Genomic DNA, 14541 nt, shown 5'->3' with positions numbered 1-14541 from the left:
GCCCATGCACAAGCTATTTCCGGTGCTCCTCCCACCTGGAAGTGCGCCGGAAATAGTGTGTGCGCACGTGTATGGGCACGTGCTCCCCTGCCCTCCAGCCCGCGATCGGCGCTGGAGACACCGGTAAGTTTGCTGACCCCTGAACTAGACCCAGCCAGGTCTGATAAGTACAGTGGTACCTCGGGTTACATACACTTCAGGTTACAGACTCCGCTAACCCAGAAATAGTGCTTCAGGTTAAGAACTTTGCTTCAGGATGAGAGCAGAAATCGCGCGGCAGCAGCAGGAGGCCCCATTAGCTAAAGTGGTGCTTCAGGTTAAGAGCAGTTTCAGGTTAAGTACGGACCTCCGGAACGAATTAAGTACTTAACTCGAGGTACCACTGTATCTGCTTTGTTATGTAAGCTTGGGACTGTGTGCTGCCATTGGAACTAACTAGCTGGAGAACCTTCTGGAAAGTGAGGCAAGGGAGGCATATTTTTGCATCTGGGTCTGAAAAGAGACACAAAGGCCTGACTTGCTCTCTGTGCAGAATCCAAAGTGATGGTTTTGGTGACATGTAAGGTAAAGGTAAAGGACCCCTGGATGGTTAAGTCCAGTCAAAGGCGACTCTGTGGTTGCAGCACTCATCTCGCTTTCAGGCTGAGGGAGCCAACGTTTGTCCACAAGACAGCTTTCCGGGTCATGTGGCCAGCAGGACTAAACCGCTTTTGGTGCAACGGGACACCGTGACAGAAACCAGAGTGCACGGAACACTGTTTATCTTCCCACCACAGTGGTACCTATTTATCTACTTGCACTGGCGTGCTTTTGAACTCTAGGTTAGCAGGAGCAGGGACAGAGCATCAGGAAATCACCCTGTCACGGGATTCAAACCACCAACCTTCCAATCGGCAAGCCCAAGAGGCTCAGTGGTTTATACCACAACGCCACCCACATCCCTCCAGTGACCTGCACCCGGAATTAATCTAACCCAAGAAATGCACCGATTTCCTGAAGGCTCTCCCTGCTCAGAGACAGGAGAGCAGGTAACAACACATTAGTTAACAGTGCCCTTCTGAACGTTCACTAAATTATTTCATATTTAGTTCAGCCATTTCCCTCTGTCACTGGGCTGTTTAAGTAGATATATGTGAGTAAATTTATATGCAATTATGCTGTTGATTTTGGGGAGGAAAGATATTCCCTATGAATAAGGAGAATCCAAAACAGGCTATTAGATAGGTCTCCTGACAGAATTGGGATTAAACTGAAAAATTATTGGCGTTTTTTGGTACAGGATGAAGTAGAATGCAGCCTCTACCTGTTTCATTGCAGTTTCTCTAGAGCAGCAAAAATTACATAAAAAAATAAAAATCTTTGCCAACTTGAAATTACCTGGCCGGACCGTTTGCCATTGATTCGTCGGGTAGAATACTTCCAAGTCTTCGGAATCAAAATCGTTTTCCTCCACCACTCCCTCTTGACTATCCTCTTCCTTCGAATCACCAACTTTTTCTGTGAGAGCAAATTCCTTCAGAAATAAATAAATATAATAATTTATTATTTATACCCCGCCCATCTTAGGACAGTATACAGCCAGCTAGAATGCCTTTTAAGCACTCAGTAAAATAGCTGGTTAAATATTTGCATTGAAAACACAGGATTTTCTCCTGTGCTAGACAGACAGACAGAGACAGAGAGTTAAAACCCAAAAAAAATAACAAACGAGTAAACCCACCTTGCCGGCACAAATGAATTCCGATTAGTTAACTTTCCCTGTACTTTTTCAAGATTCAGTTATTAAAGATACTCACTGCAACTCTGTCGTTTAAGCAAGAAGGAAAACTCGTTACAAATAGCAGCAAAGCCACCAAACTGAGCTTAACCACACTGGATCGTAGACAGCAGATGATGTGAGACATTGCAACCTGAAATTAAGATAGTAGATAAATTAAAATTCCACACCATTTCGAGTATTGTTAGCCCAGAAATGGAAACAAGAAGAAATTCCGACGAAAGAAGAATGGCGGACGAAATTAATGGACTCTGCAGAATTGGACAAAATTACAGGAAGGAAACCTGCGGGACCAGAGATTTACAGAAGATTGGAAGAAGTATATGAATTATTTGAAGAGCAACTGTAATCAACAAATTACGCTAGTAGGACTACAAGAAGTTTTGTAAGGAGAAATATATGAAGTGTTACAAAGTAGAAAAAGATAGTGATATTGGGTTATGAGTTTGAAATGTAATAGGGAAGATAAGAAATGCATACTGAGAGATTAGATTGGAAAACTTTCAGACAGGATCGATGGAAGTCAAAAATTTGAATAAGATGTAAAAGTATGTTTAATTACTGTTGAAAATGATGTTAAATAAAACTAATACAAAAATTATATATAAAAAAAGATTCCTCACCATTTCACCTTGTGACCTTCACAGCATTGTACCATTTTACAAGCCAGCAATACTCCGAAGAATGTAAGAATGTCACTAAGCATTCTTGACACATAACTGAATCACATGGAAATTAAAGCTACAAATGTGCATTTAACGAAATGGTTTAGTTTACAACATAGGTGTACATTCTATAACGCATAGGGCACAACCTGTGTCGACCCATGAATAGTTGAAGGCATTTTGTTTTTTCTTGTGTGTCTGGGCAGATATATAATAATACGTGGGAGAGTTTAAGAGGCTTTTTTCCCCGGAATGCGTTTTCTCTCTGGATGATAAAAGCATACATGGTCTCCCCACCCACACACCGACTTTGATGGTATAATGATTGTGCTCTATCACTAGCTGCTATTCACTGCTCTCCCATGCTTTCAGCGTGCATGGAGACGGCAGCAGAGAAGCTACAAATTATAGCCCACCAGAATGATTTCAGCTATTATCACTGGTAGGGCAGGTCTGCGGGACCAGACCGCGGAAGCAAACAACAGCGTGTCAAAACCCAAACAGGTCAACCTGCCTAGAAAGGAAACTTGCACTGAAATTTGCCAGGAGGTGTGGTTCCAATCATATTTGTGACTCTTAACAAGACAGGTTTCAGGTGCCCCTTCTTTTAAAGGGGCTGTCACCTGGTTTTAACCTTTAAAGCCCTACACAACCTAGGACCCTCGTACCTACGGGACCGCCTCTCCTGGTATGTCCCACGGAGGACCTTACGGTCTTCAAACAAAAACATCTTGGAGGTCCCAGGCCACAGGGAGGTTAGGCTGGCCTCAACCAGAGCCAGGGCTTTTTCGGCTGTGGCTCCGATCTGGTGGAACGCTCTGCCACAAGAGACTAGGGCCCTGCGGGACTTGACATCTTTCCGCAGGGCCTGCAAGACAGAGCTGTTCCACCAGGCCTTTGGCCAAGGCACAGCCTGACTCCCTCCTTTGGCAATCCTCACAGAACTCTACCCCAATGGTTGCCATTAATTTGATTTAAACTGATTTTAGAATGAAATGATTTTAGAATGTTGTATTATTTTACTGTTGTTAGCCGCTCTGAGCCGGGCTTTGGCTGGGGAGGGCGGGATATAAATAAAACATTATTTATTTATTTATTTTATTATTATTATTATTATTATTATTATTATTATTATTATTATTATTATTAAAGGTAAAGGTACCCCTGCCTGTACGGGCCAGTCGTGTCCGACTCTAGGGTTGCGCGCTCATCTCGCTTAAGAGGCCGGGAGCCAGCGCTGTCCGAAGACACTTCCGGGTCACGTGGCCAGCGTGACGAAGCTGCAGCTGGCGAGCCGGCACCAGCGCCGCACACGGAAACGCCATTTACCTTCCCGCTATAAAGCGGTACCTATTTATCTACTTGCACTTAAGGGTGCTTTCGAACTGCTAGGTGGGCAGGAGCTGGGACCGAACGACGGGAGCTCACCCCGCCGCGGGGATTCGAACCGCCGACCTTACGATCAGCAAGTTCTAGGCACTGAGGTTTTACCCACAGCGCCACCCGCGTCCCCCCTTCTTCGTCGTCTTCTTCTTCTTCTTATTATTATTATTATTCTAGCACTATTCCTTTAATTCTCCATACCTGTGCACACTTGCCATTTATGAAGTGGCTAGCTTAAGCCCCAATCTTCACCTGAGCACAGGTGATGCCTAGCACTCACCTGTGTGGCACTCAGTTATGTCTCTCTCTCCTACCCTCCGTTCCCTGTAAAACTGGAGTAATGACCAATCTCTTTGGACTGTTAAAAGAGCAAGCTCAGTATCCCCCCAACAAAATTAGAGCCCTTCTCACCACTTCCTTCTCTGTCCTCCATCTTTTGGTTTTGCTTTTTCGAGGATCTCTTTCCCCCTCTTCCTCCTCAAGTCTCTTTATGCTTCCTACCCCCCAAAACTTTTCTTTTTCCTCTCTCCTTTTTCCCCTTTCTCCATTATATTTTACCCGCACAAACGGAGCGCATTTCAGGAACCCAAAAGTCGTACAGTGGTACCTCAGGTTAAGTACTTAATTCGTTCCGGAGGCCCATTCTTAACCTGAAACTGTTCTTAACCTGAGGCACCACTTTAGCTAATGGGCCTCCTGCTGCTGCCGCGCGATTTCTGTTCTCATCCTGAAGCAAAGTTCTTAACTTGAGGTACTATTTCTGGGTTAGCAGAGTCTGTAACCTGAAGCGTCTGTAACCCGAGGTACCCCTGTACCTGGAATTGTAAGCACTGTACACTTCTAAAATTTGCAGATCCAGGAACTATGTGCCCTGCTTTCCCGTGGTTGGAATATTTGAGGGCTAAGTTGTAATACCACCGCCGCCCTACTCCTGCCCCTCTGCTACCGTAGCTGGAAGATGACAGAGGCATCACCAGCAGCCCAGTATAAGGGAGAGGATAACAGAGCTTCTTTATGGCCTCGCTTGCACGACTGTCTTATAAGGTAGGCTGTTTGTGACCAAAGCAATCTAGTGATGCTGCCCCACACCCCCATGACCCCAAAGTGGGGTGAATTCTGGGAGGCCACGCTATTCCTTTGAACCAATGCACCCTGCTCTTCTCAGCCAAATCCGTCTTGATTGATCAGGAACAACAGGACCAGCATCCAGCTACCTTCCTCACCTAGGCGTTCTGCATGGGCTGCTCTTTCCCCTATGAAATCCCCCCCTTTTACCTATGTGAGCAGGCACAAGGGATATTAACAGAATCCTAGTTTGGCATAAGCACGCATCATATCCCAAGAGTCAAATTATGTGAAGTTTTACTAAGAATGTTAAAAAGCAAGAGATGAGGGCAGTAGATGAAGCAGAAACCACTTTTTTCTTTAAAAGTAAAGTGGTATAGAGAAGGGACGTGGGTGGCGCTGTGGTCTAAACCACTGAGCCTTGGGCTTGCGGTTCGAATCCCTGCGACGGGGTGAGCTCCCGTTGCTCGGTCCCTGCTCCTGCCAACCTAGCAGTTCGAAAGCACGTCAAAGTGCAAGTAGATAAATAGGTACCACTCCAGCGGGAAGGTAAACGGTGTTTCTGTGTGCTGCTCTGGTTCGCCAGAAGCGGCTTAGTCATGCTGGCCACATGACCTGGAAAAACTGTCTGCGGACAAACGTCGGCTCCCTCGGCCAGTAAAGCGAGATGAGCATCGCAAGCACAGAGTCGTCCACGACTGGACCTAACGGTCAGGGGTCCTTTACCTTTACCTTTTTAAAGTAGTATAGAAATGAAATAAATAATAATAACAACAATCTTCATCATCACCTTCAAATAAAACACACACACACACATGTATATATACCTCTCTCCTCTGTGACTCTATATTCAGGGGTTCCTCATTAGAGCAGTACTGTAGAAAGGTTTCGCTGAGGCTAGGAAAAAGTTTGAAAACCACCATTTCAGGAGACACAGAAAACTTGTACTTCCACATTGAATCATAATCCCCTCCGCCAATACTGCAGTAGATAAGATAAACACCCAAACCCACAAATGAACTAGACCAAACATAACAGTATCTACAATAACTTTGTCCCATTTCTACAGCAGCTGCAACTTAAACACACTTTCCCAAATTATATTGTGAGCCCAAAAGTCATCTTGATGAATGATAAGTTCCATTTTTCATTTACCATGCCTCTGTGGAGACTGCAGCCTAAAACAATGTAAGTTGTTTGAGGTAGCGTTTTAAACGTAGATCGGTAAACTTAGTAACAAAAACTACTGGCTCTTCAAGTGTATAGAAAACGCAAGTTAAATATGACTTCACTTAGTCCTCCTTAATTCATGCTGCTGTTAATGTTTTAAAAGAGATTATTTACTAAATACCGGTAATTCCAAAGTGTCTGGAAAGCATCCCAGTTTTCAACTAACTACAAGACACAGGGCCTCCTGTACGCAAAGGGGTGAGGAAAGAGAAATCGGCCCCCAAATGCATTTTTTTATGCTCCCTTAGAAAAACCATAACACTTCTGGGAATGCTAAGTAGCTTACTAACAACCGAGGGAGAAATATAAAGGGCTATAAACAAGGGAATGAAAGCCAAATGAATGGAAAAAACACACTGGAAAGGATATTAAACAAATGATTTTTAAGTAAGTGCCACGGCAGTAAGGAAAGTGGGTGGCATAATAGCGTCAGGCTGGCACGACACTATAATTGTGGCATCGTAAACATATTCTGTTCAAAACGAAGTGGGTGTTTTGCCTATGCAAATACAGTGGTGCCTCGCAAGACTAAAACAATCCGTTCCGCGAGTCTCTTCGTCTTGCGGTTTTTTCGTCTTGCGAAGCACCACTGTATTTGCATAGGCAAAACACCCACTTAGTGGCTTAGCGGATTAGTGCTATTAGCGGCTTAGCGGATCAGCTGATAAGCGGCTTAGCGGATCAGCTGATAAGCGGCTTAGCGGATCAGCTGATAAGCGGCTTAGCGGCTTAGCTGTTAAGCGGCTTAGCGGCTTAGCTGTTAAGCGGCTTAGCGGATCAGCTGTTAAGCGGCTTAGCGGATCAGCTGATAAGCGGCTTAGCGGATCAGCTGATAAGCGGCTTAGCGCCTTAGCGGATCAGCTGTTAAGCGGCTTAGCGCCTTAGCGGATCAGCTGATAAGCGGCTTAGCAGCTTGGGAAAAAGGGGGGGGGAGGAAAAAAACCCGCAGGAACTCGCAAGACATTTTCGTCTTGCGAAGCAAGCCCATAGGAAATTCGTTTTGCGAAGCACCTCCAAAACGGAAAACCCTTTCGTCTAGCGGGTTTTCCGTCTTGCGAGGCATTCGTCTTGCGGGGCACCACTGTACTGCCCAAGTTGGGTTTTCAGAGCTGTGTCAAAAGGCACCTGAACCTGCTCCTAGTGCAGATCTTCCCAAGTACCGTATTTTTCGCTCTATAGGACGCACTTTTCCCCCTCCAAAAATTAAGGGGAAATGTGTGTGTGTCCTATGGGGCGAATGCAGGCTCCTTGACTTCAGCGCTAGCAACGCGAAGCTTCCGAAGCGCAGAGGGAGCGCTCCCTCCGCGCTCCAGAGGCTTCGCGTTGCTTTCGCTGAAGCCTGGAGAGCAAGAGGCGTCGGTGCGCACCGACCCCTCTCGCTCTCCAGGCTTCAGGGATAGCCCCTGAAGCCTTCGGAGCGCAGCGCGAGTTCCCGCTGTGTTCTGGAGGCTTCAGGTTCCTTTCATCGAAGCCAGGAGAGTCTTGCTCTCCTGGCTTCAGCAAAAGGAACCCGAAGCCTGAGGAGAGCAACGGGAACTTGTGCTGCGCTCCAAAGGCTGCAGGGATAGCTGCGCACAGCACCTCCGGCAGGGAGAGGCTGCACACGGCTATGGCTTCTTTAGCCCCGCGCAGCCTCTCCCTGCCGGAGGCACAAGCCAAGACAGCGAGCGGGATCCATCCGGCTGGAGAGGTTGCACGCAGCTAAAGAGGAAGCCAAAACAGCGAGCGGGATCCATCCCGCTCGCTGTCTTGGCTTGTGCCATAGCCGCGCGCAACCCCTCCGGCAGGGAGAGGTTGCGCGCAGCCTGTACGCTGCTCTTTGGGGCTGGGGGGGGAAATAAGATTTTTTTTCTTGATTTCCCCCTCTAAAAACTAGGTGCGCCCTATGGTCCGGTGCGCCCTATGGAGCGAAAAATACGGTAAATGTCCGAAGACCCAAGTCACGTGGCAAACGCCCACACTGCCAATCCTTTCCACCCCAGCATTGCTCCTTCCAGATCTGGTGCAATGGTGGTACAGGAAGGAGCTCCAGTTTGGACTTCTCCTTCATGGCCTGGGGTTTGTGGTGTTACCTTCGTGTTATGGCGAAGAAAGCTTTCTTGCAGCGTCTCCGAGACCATAAAGGGGACTTAAGAGCAGTGTTAGAAACTCAGATATATAAGCAAGGCACCAAATGGCTCCTTAATCCAAGGTTACGGTGGCCAAAATGGAAGGTCTAGTTGCCATTTTGGCGCAAGACAGCTCTAAAGTCTTATTTTACAAATGATGGACTGACTGTGATGGATTATCAGTTAGTCCAGAGCTTTGAGAACTTAAATAAGAAAAGTCATCCAGGGGCCATCCAAATACCTCGGGTTACATACGCTTCGGGTTACATACGCTTCAGGTTACATACGCTTCAGGTTACACACTCCGCTAACCTAGAAATAGTGCTTCAGGTTAAGAACTTTGCTTCAGGATAAGAACAGAAATCGGGCTCTGGCAGCGCGGCGGCAGCAGGAGGCGCCATTAGTTAAAGTGGTGCTTCAGGTTAAGAAGAGTTTCAGGTTAAGAACAGACCTCCAGAACGAATTAAGTACTTAACCCAAGGTACCACTGTATATACAGTGGACGCTCGGGTTGCAAACGTGATCCATGAGGGAGGCACGTTTGCAACCCACAGAGTCACGTCTCCACACTTGCGGGTTGCGATTCCGCGCTTCTGCACATGCGCAAAGCATGATTTAGTAGTTTTGCGCATGCGCGAGCGCCGAAACCCGGAAGTAACCTGTTCCGGTACTTCTGGGTTCTGTGTGGTGCACAACCTGAAAACTCGCAACCCAAAGCATTTGTAACCCGAGGTATGACTGTACTGGCCTACTCCTCCCTCTTTTTCTTAATGGTGACATGGACCATTCATAACGTAGGGACATTCTTCACAACTGTGAGCAGGGCAGTGGGGCGGGGTAAACCAAAGACAAGCGACAACAATTACCTATAACATTGTCGGCGGCTTTTGCTCAGGCTGCACAGAAATGGCATTTTGGTTCCTGAAATTCATTCTGATTGTGCAGATAAAATATAACTGATAGAATTCTACAGGATGGAGTATTAGTATTAGGTCTAGTCGTGGCCGACTCTGGGGTTGCGGCGCTCATCTCGCTTTATTGGCCAAGGGAGCCGGCGTACAGCTTCTGGGTCATGTGGCCAGCATGACTAAGCCGCTTCTGGTGAACCAGAGCAGCGCACGGAAACGCCATTTACCTTCCCACCGGAGCGCTACCTATTTATGTACTTGCACTTTGACGTGATTTCGAACTGCTAGGTTGACAGGAGCAGGGACCGAGCAACGGGAGCTCACCGCGTCATGGGGATTCGAACCACCGACCTTCTGATCGGCAAGTCCTAGGCTCTGTGGTTTAACCCACAGCGCCACCCGCGTCCCACAAGTGGCCAGTAGCCAGGTACAAAACGTGGCTGGCTAATTCAAACACTGTTCAAAGAGGGCTTGAATCACTCGACCCCTCAAGATGACCTGAGAAGGAGATGCGTAAGGGCAGATAATTTTTTTCAGTCCACATTCCTTTCCGGGTAATCTTCTGAAGGCCACATGCTTGTGGGTAACAAGCCAAACACATAAGTTTGACTTTTGAGGAGTAGGTTAGATTCTAGAGACAGAGTCACACACTGCTCTGTAGCCATCCAAACAAGTATTATCAGAATTCAAGGACACATTCCAGACAGGCCAAAAAAGGGTGCAAAGCAGCGCCGGTGACCTGGAGAGTTTTGCGGACCCGATGGAGAGAGGAGGACTACCTTCACAAGGAGGTTCCCCGCCCCCAGGACTAGGAGCACCCACACAAGAGCACCCACTAATTTCTAGATCAGCCTTCCCCCAGCCTGGTGTTCTCTAGATGTCGTTGGACTGCAACTCCCATCATCCTTGACCCCCAGCCATGCTGGCTGGTGATGATGGTAGTTCTAGTCTAAAACATCTGGAGAGTTGGGGATAACTTTTACTAAAAAACAGGAGGCATTTCTATTAAGTATTTTAGATAAAGAGATCCCCAAAAAATCTAAGAGAGGTATTCTTGTATGCAACCACAGCAGCTCGTATACTTGTGGCCAAGGGATGGAAAGATCATGAGGCTCCAAAAATAACAGATTGGCAAATCAAATTACAGGAATTGGTGGAGACGGCTCAACTGACTAGTAAACTCAGAGAAAACTCAAAGCAAAAATTTGCGGAAAAATGGGATGGTTATAGAAGAGATGTTAAAAAAATACAATAATAGTTGCTAGCATTCGAGTGATGAAGGAACTAAAAGGAGGTGGGCAACAATTAAGGATTTATTATGTTTTCAGAATGTATTGGAATATTTATATAGAAAGGTTTATTGTTTTGTGTACATTCGATTGTAAGATAAAATATATGCAAAAGGACTTGACAGGAAGTCAAAGTTGAAGAAAAGATTTTGAAAGATAAAAGGGAAAAAAATATTTACTTTCATTATTATCATTTTGTGTGCAGGTGTGGGTGTGTGGGTGTCTGCACATATGTGTGTTTTTGTACGGAATGTTTGGGAGGAAATAAGACGTTAAATAACAAATAACAAACTAAATATTGATGTGTGTAATTTCTATTTCTTAATTATATTTAGTGGTAGTATGGCTGTATTGTTTTTTGTAACATAAAATCATTCAATAAAAATTATTTTTTTTGAAAAAAGTAACACATCTGGAGAGCTACCCAAGCAAAACTTTTCCACTTGTCTCCATTAACGGCCTCCAACTTGAGGCAACTAATATAAGCTCATTTATTCTGCTAGGCCTTGTGTATCCTGTACAGTGCTCTTTTGCAAACAGAATCTAAATGTTGATATTTATGCCACTACCATTTTGGCATTCTGCATTTTGCATCTATGATGCCATATTAAACAATCTATAGCCTTTTAAACTGTGTATGTAGGGTTATTCTTTTCATTTCTTACCACGTTATGTATTTTTGGTGCTTTTATACTGTAAACCACCCCTTGATCCTCAGATGAAGCGCGGTATAGGAATTTAATTAATAATAATAATTGTGTGGTTTTTTGAAGTTCTGTTGCAAGTTACTCTACATATCTAAATCATTAAAAAGCAATGTGTTTCAAAAAATAGTGACATGCCAGAACTGTACCACATGTTCACAAGAATGCTAATGGACCGGGCAGGGGCAGAATAAGAAAATTCAATTACGGAGGCAAGTTTTAACAACTATAGTAATGTACACACTCGCAAACATCAAGCACCGGCTGCCTGTTAATTCTAGATGCAGGAATCATAAAATAAAGGGCCGAAAATACACTGTGAGTCTGCAAGTTAAGAAAAATACAAGCAACCACAAGCAAGGTACATAAAAATTAGCAAAAGCACGCCTCTCGTTAAGAACAGTTTCAGGTTAAGAACGGGCCTCCGGAACAAATTAAGTTCATAACTAGAAGTACCACTGTACTTAAAGTTCATGTCACTATTTCACACCAAAAAGGTTGTTTTTTTGGTAATTAACCTAAGCGTGGATGTTATTTTTTATTGATCTGCAAGTTGCTCTCTGAATTTTTCTGGCTAAAGTGTGTAGTATAAATGTATAAATGCTACTAAAAAAATAAATAAATTCCAGACTAATTGAATAGTATCCTCTCAGTGTGTGGTAGAAATGTATAAATGCTACCCAAAAAATAAATAAATTCCAGACTAATTGAATAGTATCTTCTCAGTCCACGCGCCATTTTGTGCTTTTAAAAGTACTAGACCGCCATTTGACCAGTCAAACACCCAACCAGTCATGTCACGGACCTGCTGCAATCACCACGCAGAAAATAAAGAGAATGGGCTCCTTTTAAAAAGCACAAGCAAGGTAGGCAAAACCCTTATTTATCCACCACCTACTCCCCCCCCCCCGCCGCTTCCTTCCCAATAGAGATGCTACAGAGAGGTAAAAGGCACAAGGATGCTTCTACACCAGCCACCCAATCCTCTCCTTATTACCATCAAATCCCCACAAGAATCTGGAGCGTTGGAAGGAAGGAAGGGACCCAAGGGTCATCTAGCCCAACCCCCTGCAGTACAGGAAACCTTTTGCCAGTAGACCTGAAGGAGCATCTCCACCCCCATGGTTCAAGCCGGACACTGAGGTCCAGCTCCGAGGGCCTTCTGGCGGTTCCCTCCCTGCGAGAAGTGAGGTTACAGGGAACCAGGCAGAGGGCCTTCTCGGTGGTGGCGCCCGCCCTGTGGAACGCCCTCCCACCAGATGTCAAGGAAATAAACAACTATCTGACTTTTAGAAGGCAGCCCTGTTTAGGGAAGTTTTTAATGTTTGATGTTTTATTGTAATTTTATTATTTTGTTGAAAGCCGCCCTGAGTGGCTGGAGAAACCCAGCCAGCTGGGTGAGGTACAAATTATTATTATTATTATTATTATTATTATTTAACAACTATCTGACTTTTATGAGACATCTGAAGGCAGCCTTGTTCAGGAAAGTTTTTAATGTTTAATACGTTATTGTATTTTAGTGTTTTGTTGGAAGCCGCCCAGAGTAGCTGGGGAAACCCAGCCAGATGGGCGGCGTATAAATAATAAATTATTATTATTGTTATTAATGATGGATGTTTTAGCGTATTTTTAATCTTTTGTTGGAAGCCGCCCAGAGTGGCTAGGGAAACCCAGCCAGATGGGCAGGGTATAAATAACAAATGATTAATTATTATTAATATTATTATTTTGCCCAACATGGGGCACGAACCCACGACATCCTGAGATCTCACGCTCTACCCACTGAGCTATCCCATCAGCTTTATATGCCTTGGTCTAACTTGTGCGTGATTTTCAAAGGGCAACGCGGCTCATAGTAATAATATCGAAAACTTCGCCGTTATTATGGAAGTGGAAACATAGAGAAAACCTTAATTTTAGGAGAAGGGTCCTAGGCTACTCTTCATCCCCACCCCGAAATGCTGGCTTTCTTCTAAGCAGGCAGAGGGACTCCCGAAAAGGTCCCTCCAGCAGACTCTGAGCTCCTACCTGCAGCGCAGTTTGGGAACAAGACCTCACTGAGGACTAGAATGCTGCGCAGTGCGTCCGGGGAGAGATGCTGCGATGCGCGAGCGCCCAGCTGCCTGCTCGCGGCGTTCCAAGACCAACCGCTTCCTCCGATCCGCCCCGAGGACTAGGGAAAAGTTAAGGCAACACGCTCCGCCAATCAGGAGCGGCCGCGTCACCCACCATCCTCTCGCCTTCGTCGCTAAGGGGCCGGGAGGGCGAGTGGCTGGCTCCGCCCATCGAGCGGAAGCCACGCCCCCCTCGGAGGGAGCTGACACAGATATAAGAAAGAACTAGAGAGGACCGTGCCGTGTTTCCTCAAACTGTTGTGGGACTACAGCTCCATCATCCTTTGTTTTGTTTTGTTTTGTTTTTTTCCTTAAAAGATATTTATTGAAATTTTCAAAAAATAAAGAAAAAACACAAAAAACACACATATAATTTGCATACCTTACTTTCAATGACATATTTCCCAGACTTCCCCACACCTCCCCTTCTTGTATTCCAAATCAATTTTTAATTCAGCAAGTTCTTATTTGTTTTTTAATTTATATACCACCCTATACCCAGAGGTCTCAGGGTGGTTCACAGAAAAAAATGACAAAATATTTAATTAGGGAATTTAATTTATTTTATTTATTAAATTAAATTTAGGGAAGCTTTTAATGTTTGATGTATTACAGTATTTTAATATTTTTTTGGAAGCCGCCCAGAGTGGCTGGGGAAGCCCAGCCAGATGGGCAGGGTATAAATAAATTATTATTATTATTATTATTATTATTAAATCAAAATAAGAACAATGACCCAATAACAATATACACACCCCCAAAAAAGAGCCACATTTTAAAAGAGTATAGGATGTTGGCTGTCAATCGGGTCAACCAAAGGCCTTATTATTGATGTTGTTATTATTATTTATACCCCACACATCTGGCTAGGTTTTGTCAGCCACTCTGGGCGGCTTCCAGCAAAATATTAAAAATACAATAAATCACCAAACATTAAAACATCCCTAAAAAGGAACGTTTTTGCCTGGTGCCTAAAGGTGTATAATGATGGCGCCAGGCGAACTACCTTGGGTAGAGGAAATCTGTTCCTCCAGCCCTGTGTTCAAAAGACATCGCTGTTACTTTAATCCTAAGCAGAACCGCGAACGTAGTAAACTTAACCACGTGCGCTCTGGAAAAAAGTTCTGCTGACCTGGGTGGGACTCACTCCCCGTAAATATTGTGCAATGCTCTCCTTAGGCTTGCCTGGTGCCTCCATCACATACCTTTAGGTGCCAGGCAGAAAATTCCACTTCAAAAAATAATAATAATTACTGATAGCTCAGTCAGTAGAGCACTAGACCAGGGGTAGGCAA

The 14541-nt window shown here is 45.0% G+C and overlaps 1 protein-coding gene across 2 annotated transcripts in view; it reads right to left on the bottom strand.

Moving 5' to 3' along the window:
* The window catches only part of SIL1 (SIL1 nucleotide exchange factor), a 60626-nt gene extending 47236 nt beyond the window's left edge, over positions 1-13390 (bottom strand). Inside the window, exons 1-4 of one of the 2 annotated variants that reach the window (XM_083606608.1) lie at positions 13161-13390; positions 5718-5787; positions 1797-1910; positions 1378-1513 (exon numbers count right to left, since the gene is read on the bottom strand). In XM_083606608.1, coding sequence (XP_083462734.1) covers positions 1378-1513; positions 1797-1904 — 244 coding nt within the window. In that variant the 5' untranslated portion in view covers positions 1905-1910; positions 5718-5787; positions 13161-13390. The remainder of the gene's footprint in view (positions 1-1377; positions 1514-1796; positions 1911-5717; positions 5788-13160) is intronic. The other variant, XM_083606609.1, reaches the window with a different exon arrangement.
* Between the last annotated feature and the right edge of the window lie 1151 nt (positions 13391-14541).

The sequence above is a fragment of the Podarcis filfolensis genome (assembly GCF_964270895.1).
Source record: "Podarcis filfolensis genome assembly, chromosome: 3".
NCBI lineage: Eukaryota > Metazoa > Chordata > Lepidosauria > Squamata > Lacertidae > Podarcis > Podarcis filfolensis.
The sequence above is the reverse complement of the archived record's forward strand: the minus strand, read 5'-3'. Positions and strand labels throughout refer to the sequence as shown.